General features: G+C 35.1%; 1 protein-coding gene across 1 annotated transcript in view; it reads left to right on the top strand.

Annotated features, from left to right (window-relative positions):
- The first annotated feature begins 1192 nt into the window (after window positions 1-1192).
- The window catches only part of C1AH14orf39 (chromosome 1a C14orf39 homolog), a 47601-nt gene continuing 28734 nt past the window's right edge, over window positions 1193-20059 (top strand). The window contains exons 1-9 of the mRNA XM_003267764.2: window positions 1193-1344; window positions 2202-2258; window positions 2351-2407; window positions 3455-3581; window positions 9169-9258; window positions 16003-16190; window positions 16280-16322; window positions 18100-18220; window positions 19212-19303. Coding sequence (XP_003267812.1) covers window positions 2210-2258; window positions 2351-2407; window positions 3455-3581; window positions 9169-9258; window positions 16003-16190; window positions 16280-16322; window positions 18100-18220; window positions 19212-19303 — 767 coding nt within the window. The 5' untranslated portion in view covers window positions 1193-1344; window positions 2202-2209. The remainder of the gene's footprint in view (window positions 1345-2201; window positions 2259-2350; window positions 2408-3454; window positions 3582-9168; window positions 9259-16002; window positions 16191-16279; window positions 16323-18099; window positions 18221-19211; window positions 19304-20059) is intronic.

Below are 20059 nucleotides of genomic sequence, written 5' to 3'. Positions count from 1 at the left end.
GGAGGGGGTGGGAATGAGGAAATATGTTGGTCAAAGGGTACAAAGTTTCAGTTAGGCAGATTGAATAAGTTCTGGAGATCTAATGTACAGCATGGTGACTATAGTTAATAATACTGTAGTGTGTCCTTGAAATTTGCTAAGAGAGTAGACCTTAAAGGTTCTCACCATACACACTCAAAAATGATTATGAGGTGATGGATGTGTTATACAAATTAACTTGATCGTGGTAATCATTTCACAATGTATGCATATGTCCAAATATCATGTACTTGGTAAATACAATTTTTATTTGTCAATTATGCCTCAATAAAACTGGAAAAACTAAGTAAAAGATTTTTCACACACACACACAAAAGAATAAATCTGCTAAATTATTACATTATCAAAACGTATGTTAGTTTTGTTGAATATTAATACCAGCTAGTGAGCAATATGACAGCACACTGTAATAAAATTGGTTATGCATATCTGATCTGAGGCACTTAAGCAAGGAAAACTTCTGAAACCTTCTTTTTCGCTTAAATATTCCGTGAAACAGCTTAGGTTTTGGTGACTTGAGACAATTACTGAGATCATTTAGGGTTAAAAACATTTCTACCAGAAATATACAAAGGATTGAGGCACTTTGGAGAACTGAACTGCTTAATGATTTTATTTACACTCTTTATTTCACTTTGGATAGGCAGACAAAGCCTAAGAGCATAAATTACCTAAAGACAGCATTTTGGACAGAAAATGTACTTTATTTGAAACTGAGCAAATGAGTCAGTCTCAAAATGTCCATTCAACTAGTATGTGTTTGAATTGTGCTTGCTTTTTAAGATGTTTTGAAAAATGCTGAATTCAGAATTGAATTTTGATTATTGAATCGAGTATTTTTTACTCTTGTTAAAGTTAATATCAATTTTATTGCTGTACTCCAAAATATTTTTAAAAACTTGTTACAAGAGGAATAAATAGGCTTTGAAAAACACTTGTCTTCAAGAAAACAGGAGAGTCCCTGACAGGTCTCTACTTCTTTGAGGGTCCTCTAACTCCAGCATCCACTTCTGTGGTTTTACGGGGCTTGTTCCGCGCTTCCACCCGCGAAAAAGAAGCAGTTACAGCTGCGCAGGTCTCGTCCAGAGCGCGATCTCGCTCCTCTTCAGCGCGATCTGCGGCTCCCGCGGCGTGCTCCGCGGGGTCTCTCAGGGCTGGCACCAGGGGCGTGGGGGCGGGGCTGAGCGAGTCCAGGCCAGGGCTCCGGGGACCGTTTGTAGTCAGGATCCGCTGTGGCGTCCTGAGTGGAGTTTGGAACCCCAGGGAGGGAGGGTGTGGGCGTTCGGGTCCAGAGGGGCTGTTTAGGTGCGTGGGGAAGGGAGCTGCGTGTGGCGGTTTTTCTCTGGGCCGGCGGCTCTGAGGGGGAGCGTGTGAGTGGGTGGGAGGGGGCTGGCTGGCCCTGCCCCTCAGAACGACTGGAGTCGCCTTATCCCGCGGGTTGGTGCGGCCCGAGGCTGAGGGCGCGGCGGGGGATGGGGGGGATGCGGTGTTGCAACCTCGGGCGAGGGGAAGCCAGGACAGGAGGCTGTGAGGGTGGGAGTCGGCCGGCGAACTCCCACTGCGGGAAGCTCATGGGCTGTGGCTCCTGGGCTCTGAGGGGCACGGTAGACAAGAACCCCGCCTCAGGCGTATGCTGTAATGCGAATTGGCTGTCCTGTGAAAACCTCCACTTTTTTGATTCTCCGTGGTAAATTCGTAAATGCGAAATCGCAGTGTTTCTCTAGGGTTACCCGGCTGTTGGGGAAGGGCTTTCATTAGAATTTTGCTGCACGTGGTTGTACACACGCCACCAAGGGACATATTCAGAGCGTTTACTTTAAAGGGCATATCCTGTGGAGAAATCTGGGTGTCCGTGAACCCTGGAAGATCCGGACGCTTGTTGCAATCCCACGCATAAGCGGTTATGCGGGTGCCTCCCACCCCAACCCCAAAACTTCAAGTTGTGCCCCGACTCAACAACGATTTCTGAAGCGCTCGTGGGCTTGGCCCGGGAAGGGGCTGGGAATGTCGCCATGGGCTCAGGGGGGCCTCTCTCCTTCCAGTTCTGGCTCCGCCCACATGTTCCTGTGAAGACTGCTATATTGAAAAGGTCGTTACCAACTATATCCTGTTTTGCATATGACTTCAGAAAATCTTATAATTTTTTTTTTCATTTAATATAGTATCCAAGATGAATGACAGCCTGTTTGTCAGTTTGGACAGACTTTTGCTAGAATTTGGTAGGTATAAAGTGAAAAAATAGGTAGCTTTTTGTATGATCATTTGATATTTTAACAATGAATTGAAGTCACAAGAGAATTATTTATTTTAGTCTTCCAGTATGAGCAAGACATAAGTACTAAAGAAGAGATGATTCAAAGAATTAATAGTAAGTAGCTTTGCATGATCAAGATATTTTAGTCTTTTAATTCCTTATGGCATATAACATACAATTGCTCTGTTTAGGGCAACTTACTGTTGGCGTTATAACTTTTGTGTCAGTTCTCTCTAGCGACAAATAAACTATTTACCCTAGACAAAATAGATGTGACTTAACTGTAGTTGTTTGATAATAAACTTCTATATTCAGCATTTAATTATTTTGTGAAGAATTTTGTCTTAAGTAGAAATAACCCCTTAGGTGCAGTGGAAAAGATGTTATTTTTCTCTAATAACAAGTTATTTCAAATAGTTGAGTGAAATTTTTTTATGTTTATAGAAACCACCAGAAATCAGGGATCAAAATTGATAGATGCCACATTTTCAGGAATAATAATTCTGAAAAATAATGTGATCAGAGAAATAGCAAGGCAAATCACACAAGTACTGTATAGTATTTTAAGATCCTGCAAAACAACTATAAAAAATGGAGTTCTAAATTTCTTAATCGTTCTGAAAAGGTAGAGTTTGGTTATATTTTCTGCAATCAAAAAATACAGAATATTAATAATTTAATCTTTTCAAGAAATTATGTACATTTTATCTTGTATTTAATCACTAGTAACAGAAATAAGTGAGTTGAAAGTGCGTTTTTAATAATTGACATAGAATTGATGAATAGAAATTTTACATTTGTCAAAAACAGAAGGCTTGTATTAGTGTCATTAATGAATAAATGCACGAATTCATAGCATCTTAAGATACGATTGACCTTAGATATCACTGAATCTAGCCCTTTTATGTTAAAGATGAGGTACAAGGGACATTTATTTCTCATCATTCCCAAACTGAAATCCTTCTTAGCTTCTGGCTCTAGGATCAGGCCTGGCCCTGGTTCTCTGCATTTTTGTATACGGTCCCACCCATCTCAGGCCTCATTTCCTCTCCATTCTCTGGCTCTCTTCGTTTTAGGTAAGCTGCCATATCCATTTTTTCCCCTATTTGTTTATTTTGAACTTATTTCTCCATTAAGAAAATAAACATTTTCTCTTTCTAGAATGCTGTGAAGATATTAAGGAAAACAAAGTAACTATTTGTAGGATACACGAAACTATAAATACAACAGATGAGGAAATTGATCATTACTATAAACATAGTGAGGAGATTAAAGACAACTGTAGAAAGTGAGTATTTGAAAGAATCAGTTTTCATTACATTCTTTTATTCAGGGTTTTTGAGCTTACAGTTGAAGATACTTCCTTCAATGTAGTATTCTGTATTAGCTAATGAATCAAGTCTTAATGTGCCTTGTTATGCCACTATATAAAGGGATTATAGGAGGATCAGAAGAGAAATAGAACTAAACAGCTATAAGAGCTCACTAATTCAGATCCACTTAATCTAACTATAAACTTTTGAATAAGCTCAGTATATAAAATTCCTATTAGATAAATTTGAAACGATTTCCATTTTTGAATTTTCAAGATCTTATTTTTGTGTGAGGGAATACAGCCTGAAGTTTTTCAAAATAAAAATATTTAATATGTTAATTCTTTCAACATGGCTTCAGGTTCTGGATTCTACTAGTTAACTCTAGACATTTTGAAACAAATACATAAAAAGGATAAAGACTTACTACAAATATAAATTTTCTGTGCTTAGTTTTATATGGACATTGTAATAAGTGCTGTACTTTAGGATCATATTTGTTTTGAAATATTTTGTTATTCAAAATTTTAATAAGCCTTTTTGTTTTTCCCCCATTACTTTTTTCCCACTGGTTTTAAGAAATTATAAAAGTAACATATACCAAATACAAAGATTCAAGCAATATACAATATATGGTGTAAATAGTTTTTCCCTGCTTGCAGTTCCCATCCCCTACTCTGTCATCCTCTGCATAGGTAATCACTCATATCCGTTTAGACCTTGAATAGTCAACATCATTATTACACACCACAGACACACACACACACCACACACACACACACCTGTCTATATAGCGATCTTTCCTTTTTTTTTTTGAGACAGAATCTCGCTGTGTCACCCAGGCTGGAATGCAGTGGCACGATCTCTGCTCACTGCAAGCTCTGCCTCCCGGGTTCACGCCATTCTTCTGCCTCAGCCTCCCAAGTAGCTGGGACTACAGGCGCCCGCCACCGTGCCCGGCTAATTTTTTATATTTTTAGTAGAGACAGGATTTCACCGTGCTAGCCAGGATGGTCTCCATCTCCTGAACTCGTGATCCACCCGCCTCGGCCTCCCAAAGTGCTGGGATTACAGGCGTGAGCCACGGCGCCTGGCCTATCTTTCCTTTTTACAAAAATGGAATCACTTCATTCTGCAACTTGCTTTTTAACATTTAACAATATGTAATGTAAATGGTACTATGCATGTAATTTTATATATATTTCATTCTTTTTAACAGCTCCGTGGTATTTATGGTATTGATGTAGCCTGTTATTTAGCTATTCCCCTATTAATGGAAATTTAGGTTATTTCCAGTCATGTACAGATATACTTCCACATATAGAGATCTATTGCTATAGAATGGGCTCCTAGAAGTGAAATTGCTGAAGAGTATGCACATTTAAACATTGGGTCGATAATACCAAACTGCTCTCCAAAAAGTTTATACTAATTTGTGCTCCCACCAACAATGTATGGGAACAAAATTTTATGCAGTGACAAATTGATTGACTTATTATAAAGACTATTACTTTTATAAATAGAAAATGAATTATTAAAAAACAGTGTAGGAGAGTTCCTATTTCCTCATACTCTTGCCAACACTGGAATTGTCAGTGTTTAAATATTTTGATAATCTGATCAGCCAAAACTTATATGTTGTTGACCATTTTCTTTTATTTTGATTTGGGTTTTATTGTAGTAGATTTTACCAGTGGTTTTCCTCAATTAGCTGCATTGGGTTGTGGAAAAGTACTAATAGTTTCCTCTTAGAACCTACCGTGTCCTAGATACACTGTACTTTGTAAAAGCTTAATTTCTGCTGGGTCTGAGGAGAGTCAGTAGGATCTGTTGATTTTAATATGTCTAAATTCATGAATACCTCTAGTTTATGGTTTCAGCATACTGGTTATGAGATTTAAATGTGAAATAAGAATCTATGAAAGTACTAGAAAAATGTAAGTGCTATATAATCTTTGAGAGAGGAAGGTCTTTCTAAATATGTCACCAAAATCAGAAACCACATAGGAAATGATAGATAAATATGACTGCACACAAATTAAAAAGAAAAATACCCTATAATGATGTAAAAGACAAAAGGATAAGCTAGGAAAAGTGTCAAATAAGGATTGTTTAAAAACATAAAGTACTTGTAGAAATTAATAAGAAAAAGCAAAAGTCCTATTAGAAAAATGAGCAAAGAAGGTAAACGGGTAAATACCAAAATGAAAAAATACACAGTCTAATACATGTGCAGAAATGCTCAATCTTACTAATAGTCAGAAATATCTAAATTAAAGTAATAATTAAATGCTATTATTTTTGTCTCTGAGTTTTGCTGAGATTTAAAAAAATAACATCTAGCACTGGCAAGAAATAAGAATATCAACTCTCATACACTGTAGGAGTGTAGAGTAGTATAAATCTTTTAGATGACATGCCAGTATATATTTTAAAAGCTTTAAAAATAAGCATGATTTTAAAAAAAATAGAGATAGAGTCTCACTATGTTGCCCAGGCTGGTCTCAAACTCCTGGACTCAAGTGATCCTCCCACTGCGGCCTCCCAAAGTGCTGGGATTATACATGTGAGCCATCGCGCCTGGCCCAAGCATAGTTTTTGATTAAGTGATTCCATTTCTGAGAATTTTTCATAAGGAAATAGAGATCCTCTCAAAGATGTAATGTACAACCAAATGTTTATGTCACTCTTTTTTCCATACACAGAACATTTTTACAATTTATTTTTAATTGAAAAATAATTATGTATATTTAGGAGGTACAATGTGATATTTTGATCTATGTATACGTTGTTGAAAGAGGCTAATTAAGATATTCATTACCTTACCAACTTATTTTTTTGTGATGAGAATGTTAAAAAGCTCATTTTTCTAGCATTTTTGAAATATATATTATTTAACTGTAGTCACTATACAGTGCAGTAGATCACTAATTTTTTTCCTCTACTCCAACTTAAACTTTGTGTTCTTTGATCAACATCTTCCCTTTCCCCATTTTTTCTTTACCTCAACCCCATCTCTGGTAACCACCTTTCTACTCTCTGTTTATGAGATTGACTTTTTTAGATTCTATATATAAGTGAGATCATACAGTATTTGCCGTTACCTGCCTGGCTTATTTCACTTAGCATAACATCCTTTAGTTCCGTTTATGTTGTCTTGAATGACAGAATTTCCTACCTTTTTTCAGGCTGTATAGTATTTCATAGTGTATCTATGCCACACTTTCATTATCTCTTGTGGGACACTTAGGTTGCTTCCATACCTTGATATTATGAATAATGCTAAAATGAACATGGGAGGGCAGATATCTCTTCAATGTACTGATTTCATTTCCTTTGGACGAATACTCAAAAGTGGGATGGCTGGATCATATGGTAATTCTATTTTTAGTTTTTTGAGGACCTGCCATACTATTTTCTGAAGGAGCTGTACTAATTTACACTTCCACGAACAGTGTCCAAGAGTTTCCTTTTCTCCACATCCTCCCCAAAACTTGTTGTTGTTCACCTTTTTTATTTTTTGAGATGGAGTTTCACTCTTGTCACCCAGGCTGGAGTGCAATGGCAGGATCTCGGCTCACGGTGACCTCCACCCTCCACCTCCCAGGTTTAAGTGATTCTCCTGTCTCAGCCTCCCAAGTAGCTGGGATTACAGGCATGCACCACCATGCCCAGCTAATTTTTGTATTTTTAATAGAGACAGGGTTTCACCATGTTGGCCAGGCTGGTCTTGAACTCCTGACCTCAGGTGATCTACCTGCCTCACCCTTCCAAAGTAATGGGATTACAGGTGTGGGCCACCGCACCCAGCCTTATTCATCTTTTTGATAACAGCCATTCTAACAGGAGTGAGGTAATATCTTATTTTGGTTTTAATTTGAATTCCCTTGATGATTAGAGGCATTGAGCATTTTTTCATATATCTGTTGGCCATTTGTATCTCTTCTTTGAGAAATGTCTATTCAGATCCTTTGCCCATTGAAAATATCAGGTTATTTATTTTTTCTATTAAGTTGAGTTCTATTTCAGCCTTTTTATAATGATAGGAAATATTGGGAGCAACTCTAATGTTCAGCATTAGGGAACTGGTTAAATGAGTTTTGGTGTATCCATATGAATGAACATTAGGCAGCCAATGAAATTGTGATATAGGTGTATATTTATTGACATGGGAAGATGTTAACAGTAAAGGAAGGTTTTTAAAAAGCAAGGTCTGCAACTTGCTTTTTAAAGTTACAAATTGGTCAAAGCAGATTAAAAAACAATATTCATAATATTAAGCTAATTTAGTAATTGTATATTTATATATAATTACAACAAGTCTAGAAGGATGTACATCAAAAGGCTTATAGTGAATACCTTCTCAATGAACATGTATGTTTTATGGAATTTTAAAATAATTCCAATTTTTATTTTAGATTCAGGGGCACATGTGCAAGTTTATGAGATAGGTATATTGTGTGATGCAGAGGTTTAGAGTATGACTGATCCCATCACCCAGGTAGCGAGCATAGTACTCAGTAGTTTTTCACCTCTTCCCCCTCTACTAGTTTCCAGTGTCTACTGTTGCTATGTTTATGACCATGAGTATTTATGACATTTAAAAATATTGAGAATATATGTATGTATAATTTTTGATCTTCTAATTTCATTTTGGAGAATATTTTCTAAGGAAATGATCAGAAATTCAGACAAATATTTAAGTACAAGTTCTGTTACTAAGTGATAAAGGAGGATAAGCTCTCAATGATGTTAAAATGTATAATTATAGTAACATCTGGAAACAGTTTATTCAAACAATAATAGTCATTATTCAATATTGAGAATATGATTAATAGTTATTTTCTTACATATACTTTTCTGTGCTTCCAAATTGGGCATGTATACTTTTTGAATCTGAAAAAAATGTTAGAAAAAAAGGGAAATATTTGAAAAATACTTAGACTGGAAGCCACCATGGTATATATTAATTTTTATATTTTTTTGTATTGGTAATATTCTTTCAAGTTACATAATAAAAAATGTATAAGATGAATATTTGTTATATTTGTATTGTCTGATTTTGTAATTCATTTGCTCTGGTTTCTCTTTTTTTGTAATTCAGGATGATGTGACACCTGTTTTCTAAGTGTTAAAGGAGCAAAAAACCTCTCTTTAGCCCTTACTCTAGTTCTTTGAATGCTTACTCCAAAAGAATTTTTTTGACCAAAATCTTAGAAATGTGATGAGAAAGAAAGGCTGATATTGGAGTGTTACAAAATGTATAATAGAAATGCAGTAGCAATATGCAATCCAGCCATGTCACATTTGCTCCTTCCCTAGTAATGGTTCAAAAACAAGTTTAATATAAAAATTCGTGAATATTGATATTTGAGCATAATAGTCCATGAATGGAGGTAGTGGGAGTGATATGAGATGGAAATACTTTTCTTGATGTAGTTTGTTTTCTCCAGGAAGAGAAATATTCATTTCTCTTTAAATGATTATGTTCATTTTTTTATTATCTCTATCAATTTGATTATCATTCTGAGTTGCTAATTACAAATATATTTTTTTCTATAGTTGGAAGCCAACATGTGATGTTTTCCGTAAACATGAAGATTATATGCAGGACCAATTTACTGTTTATCAAGAAACTATTGAAAAAGACAAGTATAGTACATATATAAAGATTATCAATTGTATAAGTTTGTATTATTAGGACATGGTGTGTAAGAATGTCAATTGAAAAATGTAGACATTGTGTACTCGAGGAGTTTTTTTTTTTTTTTTTTTTCGAGATGGAGTCTCGCTCTGTCCCCAAGGCTGGAGTGCAGTGGCACAATCTCGGCTCACTGCAAGCTCTGCCTCCCAGGTTCATGCCATTCTCCTGCCTCAGCCTCTCCGAGTAGCTGGGACTACAGGCGCCCGCCACTGTGCCTGGCTAATTTTTTGTATTTTTAGTAGAGACGGGGTTTCACCGTGTTAGCCAGGCTGGTCTCAATCTCCTGACCTTGTGATCCACCCGTCTTGGCCTTGGTGCTGGGATTACAGGCGTGAGCCACCACGCCCGGCCAGGAGTTTTTATTTTTAAGTAAATGTAGTATTTTGGACTCCTTGGGTGCAGTGGAAGGTCTACCTACTTGTTATAAAGCTCTCTCTATGTAACAAACCTGCACATTGTGCACATGTACCCTAAAACCTAAAGTATAATAATAATAATAAAAAAAGCTCTCTCTAACCCTAGACATATTTACATATGGCCTTAGATGTAAACTGTTTCTCAGTAGCAATTATTATAGCAGAGTCCATCAATTAATGGTCTTTATGAGTGAACTGTTTAGGCAAACATCTGGGGGAACAGTTACCTGTAGAATTAGCTTATAACAAATTTGGGATATTGATATTCGAATGGTATTTTATATCAAACTTCTGTTTCTTAGCTGATTTAATGGAGTGGTTATATTCTAATAGAGAAACACCAATAATTGTATGAATTTATTTTATTATATGTATAATCACATTGTCTTGAGGATTAAATGTAATTAGTGAATGTAATGAAACAAGGCAAGAGACTTTGAACACATTATATAGCATAAAAATTTCACCTAATATAAAACATTGAAATGTTTTTATTTTTAATATAATTGGATGACAGCAGTATCTATTTTTATATTGTAACTAAAACATATGTGCAAAATCTAGAATGCAATACTCTATATATTCAAAGACAAGTCTTAAGAAAAGGTAGGGACTAAAGTTATAGATATGGACTTCTTTTTGAAATCATGGAAATACATGAGATTGCCCATGGAAATGTATGGAGCAAAAAGAGGAGAAAGCTGGAGTACACCATCATCTAGAGGGTAGGCAGAGGGTGGGATCAGTGAAGGAGACTTGTCTTGTCATTTATACATCCTGCTTCATTTAAAAAAGGATTTTAGATGATTTGACTAAATAATCATCTTGAAAGGATAGTGTTTAAAGAAACTAGATTAAAAATCAAGGCTGCAGGGAAGTAAGGAAAATACAGGAAGTTGAAGCCTTTGATGAAGTTAGAAATTCATACCATGAATCCCGCACATTTGTTAGATATAGGCATGAATTAAGCTTTCAAATTCCTAGTAGTCAAGGCATTGTGGAAATATAATCAGTGTGGGATTCGTAATATTCATTTAAAAAAACAGGTCAATTGCTTAGGATAAGTAGAGGCTTTTCCTGAGGTTTGAGAGAAATCTCTGGGTCCTCTAAAGGGGAAATTGTGCAGTGTGCTTCAGTGACCTCCCCCAGCCCCAAACACAATATATATAACTGCTTCTTATAACATCTATCAATGTAAGTCATGACTATAAAACATTAATTCTTAAAAATGATTCTGTGAGAGGCTAAAGCAAACCAGTTAAAATATGTGCTTCTCTGACAGTGTTTGTTATAGAGGACTTCTGTGAGCTAACTGAAGGTATTAAAGTGAAAACAGTTGTCTGTTTCTTTTCTTTTTTTTTTTTTATTATACTTTAGGTTTTAGGGTACATGTGCACAATGTGCAGGTTTGTTACATATGTATCCATGTGCCATGTTGATTTCCTGCACCCATTAACTCGTCATTCTTTCTTAAACCAGCAACATAGCTTAACTGAATTGATGCTTCAATACCAGGCATTTATAAATGGAAAATAACTCATTTGTTGGTTTCATGGATAATGGAGGAAGTAGAGGCACCAGTTAGTTGCTTGTTTCTCCTAATCTCCCATCCCTGTTCAAGTCATTCATGAAAAATAGTATTGCTGGCACAGATGAGATAATAATGACTCTTGTTTAACCATGACTTAGCTATGCTAGGCTCTGCCAGAGTTTCTATATGGAGTATGTTAGAAGAGTGAGCATGAATATACAGTATGAATAGGGTGGGTGTGGTATATTCATCTCACCTGGAACTGGTGACCCAGGCTTAATTTTCTTATAGGTATTTCTTCCCTGGACCATTTTTCCCAAGCGATTAAATAGTAAGTGGGTCTTAATTAGCAAATATACATTTAGAGGAATAGGAGCTTGTTTGGGGCTCAACTGCTTTTCCTTGCTAAAGGGGACAGTTTAGTAATATTCAGAAATTAAAACTTTCTTAAGATTCAGACCCACTGACTAGCACAGGGCTGTTATCCTTACTTTTCTTCTCGTGTGTGCAGTTTTTGAAGACTTGCTCTTCTCTAATCTGCTAAGGTGAGATAATCATTAGAGTATCTTTTAAGAAACTCCCCCATAGAGTATACCTTGATCCAAGAAATGAGAAAATCTTGAGGAATGTAAGGACCATATATTTTCAAAAAATTTTCTATGAATTTTTTTGAAACTAAGTATTTGATAAGAATTGGGCAAAAAGAAGATTTAAGAATATATTTTCTATAAAGAACTGGATTTAACATTTTCAATGTTTTTGATTAGAGTTGGCAAGCTTTTTTGGTAAAGGACCAGATAGTAAGTATTAATATTTTAACCTTTGTGGGCCAACATCTGCCATGACTACTCAACTCTGCTATTATGGCACCAGAGAATTTCAGATAATATGTAAATAAATGAGCTATGGTCTAATAAAACTTTATTTATGGACATTGAAGTTTAAATTTCATATAATTTTAATGTGTTATGGAATATTCTTTTGATTTTTTTCAATCATTTAAACATGTAAAAATCATTCATAGTTCGTGGGCTGTACAAAAATAGGTGGCAGATTAGATTTGGCCCATAGACCATTGTAATTTTGATTCCTGTAGAATTGAGCACAGGTCAAATAAGAAAAAAAGGTTCTTTGAAGGGTTTTTTGTGTAGGAGCTGGTTTTTTGAAAAGATAAACAAAATTGATAGACCGCTAGCAAGACTAATAAAGAAGAAAAGAGAGAAGAATCAAATAGATGTAATAAAAAATGAAAAAGGGGATATCACCACTGATCCCACAGAAATACAAACTACCATCAGAGAATACTATAAACACCTCTGTGCAAATAAACTAGAAAATCTAGAAGAAATGGATAAGTTCCTCGACACATACACTCTCCCAAGACTAAACCAGGAAGAAGTTGAATCTCTGAATAGACCAACAACAGGCTCTGAAATTGAGGCAATAATTAATAGCTTACCAACCAAAAAAAGTCCAGAACCAGATGGATTCACAGCCGAATTCTACCAGAGGTACAAGGAGGAGCTGGTACCATTCCTTCTGAAACTATTCCAATCGACAGAAAAAGAGGGAATCCTCCCTAACTCATTTTATGAGGCCAGCATCATCCTGATACCAAAGCCTGGCAGAGACACAACAAAAAAAGACAATTTTAGACCAATATCCATGATGAACATTGATGCAAAAATCCTCAATAAAATACTGGCAAACCAAATCCAGCAGCACATCAAAAAGCTTATCCACCACGATCAAGTGGGCTTCAGCCCTGGGATGCAAGGCTGGTTCAACATATGCAAATCAATAAACATAATCCAGCATATAAACAGAACCAATGACAAAAACCACATGATTATCTCAATATATGCAGAAAAGGCCTTTGACAGAATTCAACAACCCTTCATGCTAAAAACTCTCAATAAATTAGGTAGTGATGGGATGTATCTCAAAATAATAAGAGCTATCTATGACAAGCCCACAGCCACTATCGTCCTGAATGGGGAAAAACTGGAAGCATTCCCTTTGAAAACTGGCACAAGAAAGGGATGCCATCTCTCACCACTCCTATTCAACATAGTGTTGGAAGTTCTGGGCAGGGCCATCAGGCAGGAGAAGGAAATAAAGGGTATTCAATTAGGAAAAGAGGTAGTCAAATTGTCCCTGTTTCCAGATGACATGATTGTATATCTAGAAAACCCCATCGTCTCAGCCCCAAATCTCCTTAAGCTGATAGGCAACTTCAGCAAAGTCTCAGGATACAAAATCAATGTGCAAAAATCACAAGCATTCTTATACACCAATAACAGACAAACAGAGTCAAATCATGAGTGAACTCCCATTCACAATTGCTTCAAAGAGAATAAAATACCTAGGAATCCAACTTACAAGGGATGTGAAGGACCTCTTCAAGGAGAACTACAAACCACTGCTCAATGAAATAAAAGAGGATACAAACAAATGGAAGAACATTCCATGCTCATGGGTAGGAAGAATCAATATCATGAAAATGGCATACTGCCCAAGGTAATTTATAGATTCAATGCCATCCCCATCAAGCTACCAATGACTTTATCACAGAATTGGAAAAAACTACTTTAAAGTTCATATCCCAAGCCAAAAGAACAAAGCTGGAGGCATCACACTACCTGACTTCAAACTATAATACAAGGCTACAATAACCAAAACAGCATGGTACTGGTACCAAAACAGAGATATAGACCAATGGAACAGAACAGAGTCCTCAGAAATAATGCCACATATGTACAACTATCTGATCTTTGACAAACCTGATGAAAAGAAATGGGGAAAGGATTCCCTATTTAATAAATGCTACTGGGAAAACTGGCTAGCCATATGTAGAAAGCTGAAACTGGATTCCTTCCTTACACCTTATACAGAAATTAATTCAAGATGGATTAAAGACTTACATGTTAGACCTAAAACCATAAAAACCATGGAAGAAAACCTAGGCATTACCATTCAGGACATAGGCATGGGCAAGGACTTCATGTCTAAAATACCAAAAGCAATGGCAACAAAAGCCAAAATTGACAGTGGAGATCTAATTAAACTAAAGAGCTTCTGCACAGCAAAAGAAACTACCATCAGAGTGAACAGGCAACCTACAGAATGGGAGAAAATTTTTGCAATCTACTCGTCTGAGAAAGGGCTGATATCCAGAATCTACAATGAACTCAAACAGATTTACAAGAAAAAAACAAACAACCCCATCAAAAAATGGGCAAAGGATATGAGAACAGACACTTCTCAAAAGAAGACATTTATGTAGCCAAAAGACACATGAAAAAATGCTCATCATCACTGGCCATCAGAGAAATGTAAATCAAAACCACAATGAGATACCATCTCACACCAGTTAGAATGGTGATCATTAAAACGTCAGGAAACAACAGGTGCTGGAGAGGATGTGGAGAAATAGGAACACTTTTTCACTGTTGGTGGGACTGTAATCTAGTTCAACCATTGTGGAAGGCAGTGTGGCGATTCCTCAGGGATCTAGAACTAGAATTAACATTTGACCCAGCCATCCCATTACTGAGTCTATACCCAAAGGATTATAAATCATGCTGCTATAAAGACACATGCACACGTATGTTTATTGTGGCACTATTCACAATAGCAAAGACTTGGAACCAACCCAAATGTTCAACAATGATAGACTGGATTAAGAAAATGTGGCACATATACACCATGGAATACTATGCAGCCATAAAAAAGGATGAGTTCATGTCCTTTTTAGGGACATGGATGAAGCTGGAAACCATCATTCTCAACAAACTATTGCAAAGACAAAAAACTAAACACCACATGTTCTCACTCGTAGGTGGGAATTGAACAATGAGAACACATGGACACAGGATGGGGAACATCACACACCGGGTCCTGTTGTGGGGTGGGGGGAGGGGCGAGGGATAGCATTAGGAGATATACCTAATGCTAAATGACGAGTTAATGGGTGCAGCACACCAACATGGCACATGTATACATATATAACAAACCTGCACGTTGTGCACATGTACCCTAAAACTTAAAGTATAATAAAAAAGAAAAAAGTAAAAAAGGTTAATATCCTTTTGCAAGAATTAACTGTCTCACTCAAGATTTGTGCCTAAATAGATGACCATCCACTACTACTGGAGCTGGACTAGAGGAGTTCTTCTAAGCCGTGATAAAATTTTCTTCATAAAATAGTTATGGGGTATATACATGATGGTGAACACAGAGTTCTAATACATAGAACATGACTTCATGTGATAATTTTAGCTAATGAAAATTGAAGATTAAAAAGATATGGTTATAGAAGTAGCTGAGCTGGGGAGAGTAGAGACTCAGAAGCCAGGGAGGAGAGAGGTTCCACAAGGAGTAAGTCATCAGAAGAACCAGGTTCTGCAGTGTCAATTAGGATGAGTACTAAAAAGAGATCATTCAGTTGTACAAATTTGGTCATTGGTGATCTTAGGAAGAATAGCGTCATTAAAATGGTGGGAGTAGGAGTTAAATTGAATAGAATTAAGAAGTGAATCACTCAGGTAATGAAGAAAAAGAGTCAAGTTGAGAAGTGTGGTGGAGTTAAGGAAAGTCTAAAGGGCAGACAATATTGAGGGAAGCAAGAATAAGAAGACATTTGATTTGCCTTTTATGCTTAATTTAGTAGACTTTAACAGTGTATTTACAAAGTTTTTAGATCTGTTGTTGTTATATAGACATCATTTGTTTTAATTTTACAGAGAAATGTATCATGATTATATATGTCAGTATAAAGAAGTTTTGAAGCAGTACCAACTAAAATACTCAGAAACACCCTTTTCATGTGAATATTATGAGAAGAAAAAAGAACATGAAGAAATTCAAAGCAGAGTGTTGGCATGTACTGAACAATTAAAAATGAATGAAACAATTTTTATGAAATTTCGAGGTATTATTTTTGTTATATTGTTTTAATTATGATATCTTTGTAATGAAAAGAATATAATAATCAGCTTATGCTGTGACTTTGTTTTTCAGTGCCTGCTCCCTTTCCATCACTTACTAAATGGACATTAAACATGTATCCACAATAGTATTTGTACTTATAATTTTTATTAGATAAGCATTATTTTGTATTTTAATTGTTACTGTGTTTCCTTTGTGAAAATAACATGGATTTGTTTTGTGTTTAATTAAAATATTTCAAAGGTAATTTTAAAGGTCATCTTGGATTCATTTTCATGTATATTTATGTGATCAGAAGCAAGCAACTTTGGTGAAAATAAAATGGCATATGTATTTGGGTTTAAGTGGTGTGTCTTAGGAACCAAACCAATGAAAATATCATATTGGTCTGTCTTACCAATGAAAATTCCAGTTAAATTGCTTGATTATTACTTGTTAGAATGGAAGGTGCAAAGGAGGTGAGTTACATTTATTCATTCATTTGTCATTGGGAACCTACCTTGTGCCAGGCAATACTGAAGACGATACAGAGCTCTCTTCCAAGGAGCTCAGAGTTTAGTAGGGAAGACAGACATGTAAACAAATAATTCTAATACAGTACCACTGTAATAGATGCCTAAGTAATTCTTAATTGGTCTAAGTCTCACCTGTTTGTCAGAGAGATCGTCCCTGATGATGAACTTGAAACTTTAATCCTCTTTCAACCTCCACAATCCTTCATATGCTTTCCTATCAGATTATAACTCCACTGTTAGTACTAAGTCTTCTTTATCCCTACATTCTACCTTGCTTTCTGTCTGCTTCATTCTAAACCATCCTTTTAACTCTTCTGCTGCTAGCTTTTTCCATGTTTTGGTTTTAGTCTCTTCTGTTTTTTGTTGTTCATTTGCTGCCCATTTGTGCTTTAACTTCTCAGTGGGAAGGGGCAAAAGTTAGTAGACGCTGAAGGCATAGCAAGGGTTTAGGGAGGTGGATGTGGAATGGGATGAGATATAAGGTTGCATGACAAACAGGAAGAGGTGAATGGAGGCAGGAAGATTTGAAGATTAGGATTTAATTATCTGTATCTAACATTTTAATGGAGACTTGATAACAATAGACTTATAAATCATGATTCACTTGAAATTTTATATTCTAGCATATAAATCATGCATATTTTAAGGCAGAATAGGAAAGCCCTGATTAATTTTCTCTGGAATTCTTGTTAACTGTCACTATTCTATCATTTTCAAATTCTCCTAAGTGGATTGTAATTTAGGACATTGTATTAGCTAATAACCACGTGGAATGTCTATTAATAGTTGAGGATTTTTTACTTGAAATTGGGCACAAATCCAGTTCAAGCAGAAAGTCCAAATCGAAGATCTGCCTCTCTTTTGAGTTCTGTAGATTACACTGATGAGCCTTACAGAGCAAGAAAAGGGAAATTTGGTCGATTTTGTTTTTCTCCAGCATACTGTTGTTGGCTTGAAATGGGTATATTTTTAATATTGTCTTTGAACAAATAAATAATGAAAGCGTAAGAAGTTAAATTTGGGCCTGAATTATATTTTATTAGTTATGCCAAGTGACACAATGAACTTTGATTTAAAAAGCAAAAAAAAAAAAAAAAACCTACCCTGTGAAAATACTTAACTGAAATAATCCTAACAAATATTTTGTATGAAATGTTTTTTTAAGCTCAATATATAACATAAACAATAAATTATCTTTGTTAGTCTGCCAAATGTTTATATTATTCTCTTGTTTTCAGATACTGTTTTTAATATTGCTTACTGTTTATATGGTATGTACATATAAATTATGTCACATAGTGTTAATCATTTCTGATATGGTACATATATTATAAATATAAAATTTACTTATATGACATAGTTCCTTAACATAAAAAGTGTTAATTTGAGATGTGAAACACAAGATATTCTTAAACATGCCAGCAGTCTTACCAAAAGTTCATCTGAATTGAAGAAAGAAGTAGATGAAATGGAAATAGAAATTAATTATTTAAACCAGGTATATATTTTGTTATATATTTCTAATATGTGTATTAATGTATAAGTATAATGGTATGTTAGTTGACAGTTTTAGAAGAGCTATTTTTAAAAGAGCCTCATATGGAGAAAAGTTTAAGATAATTTAGATTACCTTTGGAGCCAAAAGGTATTTTAGGTACTGAATATATTAATTTATATTTTTTATTAATTTTATTAATATATTTTATATTAATTTATATATAATTTAATCTATTTAGGTACTGAATATATCTTGGGGAATAGTTTAGCTTTCTTTGAGGTCTGAGGAGAGAACATGAGGAAGGAATAAGATGCAACATAGTAACAGGATTTTAAAGGCATTAAAAGATCTACGCCAGTGTTTTTTAAAAAGGTAGTAAATAAAGAATTTGAACTTGAAAAATATATGACTATAATCTTTAGCGAGCTAGGCTAGAACTAGTTTAGCCTTTAAAGTTTTCTTGGATACATTTGGATGTCATCCATGAAATTGTGGCTTTTATTTAATAGCTATGATAACCCATCAAAGTCGCTTCCAAATTCTGAGAAAAATTTGAATATAATACGTGATTTTCTAAATTTTTGAAAATTCTGTTAAATATTGTGTACTTATCATTCATTAAGTATGAGGTACCAAATAACAGTAATATCATTTTAGTAAACAGAAGAAAGTAGATGCCATTTCCTTTAAAATATATGGTAACTGTGTCCTTATGTAAGGAATCAATGTCTACTTTGCTTATGATTATCTGTTTTTAAAAAGATGGGAGTTCATTAAAATCTACATTTGCCAATGGAATTGTAAGGAGAAGTTAAAAGGGTGTGATTTATTGTTAATTTTGTTTTTGTTTTAATAACAGTAAATAGAAGACAGTAAATACTATAAAAAATATGAATCTTATGATTATATAGAAAAAACATAAGATAAAGCATATCTTTTTTACTGCTTTGCAAGTAATTATTTTGTTTTGTGTTCCCATTTGTCTTTTTAGCAGATATCTAGGCATTATGAAACTAAGGCTCTTTCAGAAACTCTGGAAGAAAAGAACAAAAATACAGAAAACAGAAAAGAACTAAAAGAAAGGTATAGGTTACCTTTAAAATTTTATGTGAACAGATATTTTGCATCTAAAAGTTTGATTCTATATTCCATCCCAAACCACTAATATTTACACAGTATCTGTAAATTTTGTTGTGCAGGCTATTTTCTATTAATTTCTTATGAAAAATATTATTAACTTAAATATTATGAGCTCATACTAAAATCTGCTTGTTATTTAGTAAGGCTGAGGATAATGTGTAAAGAGAAATACAGTAGCAGCAGCACATCTGCTGTTCTAGAACCTGTCAGTTGTATAATTCGTCCAGTGTTTTCCATGATGGACCAGCAATAGGAGTAAAACAGAAACAATGGTGGGAATACCAAGGTATTTACTTTTTTATCACCCTGTCCACCTTGACCAATTCTTCCTTTGCTATAGAGTGAAGATGAGTCGAAGCATGCTACTAAATGTGTGGCATCATATTTCCTTGGCTTTCGTTTTAATGGTGATAAAATAGAGATCAGTGATAGGGGCAAAAAAAAAAAAATAGATGGACTCTGCCTGTTATTGTATGACAGAAAAATAGATGTATTACTATTGCTATTTCTGATCAACTTTTACTTCTTCCCCCTACTTAATATCCTTTTTCATTCTTCTGAAACTCCTTTCCTCAAGTTGCATGGCCCTTAATCTGATTTTTCAACACACTCTTCTGTCGGGTTAATTTCCCTGATCCTACTTTTTTTGGATGTGTTATTTTCTCGATTCCTCCACTCCTATGTACCACATTCAATGTA

Source organism: Nomascus leucogenys, chromosome 1a (assembly GCF_006542625.1).
Source record: "Nomascus leucogenys isolate Asia chromosome 1a, Asia_NLE_v1, whole genome shotgun sequence".
Classification (NCBI taxonomy): domain Eukaryota; kingdom Metazoa; phylum Chordata; class Mammalia; order Primates; family Hylobatidae; genus Nomascus; species Nomascus leucogenys.
Note: the sequence above shows the minus strand (reverse complement) of the source record. Positions and strands in the feature narration are given on the sequence as shown.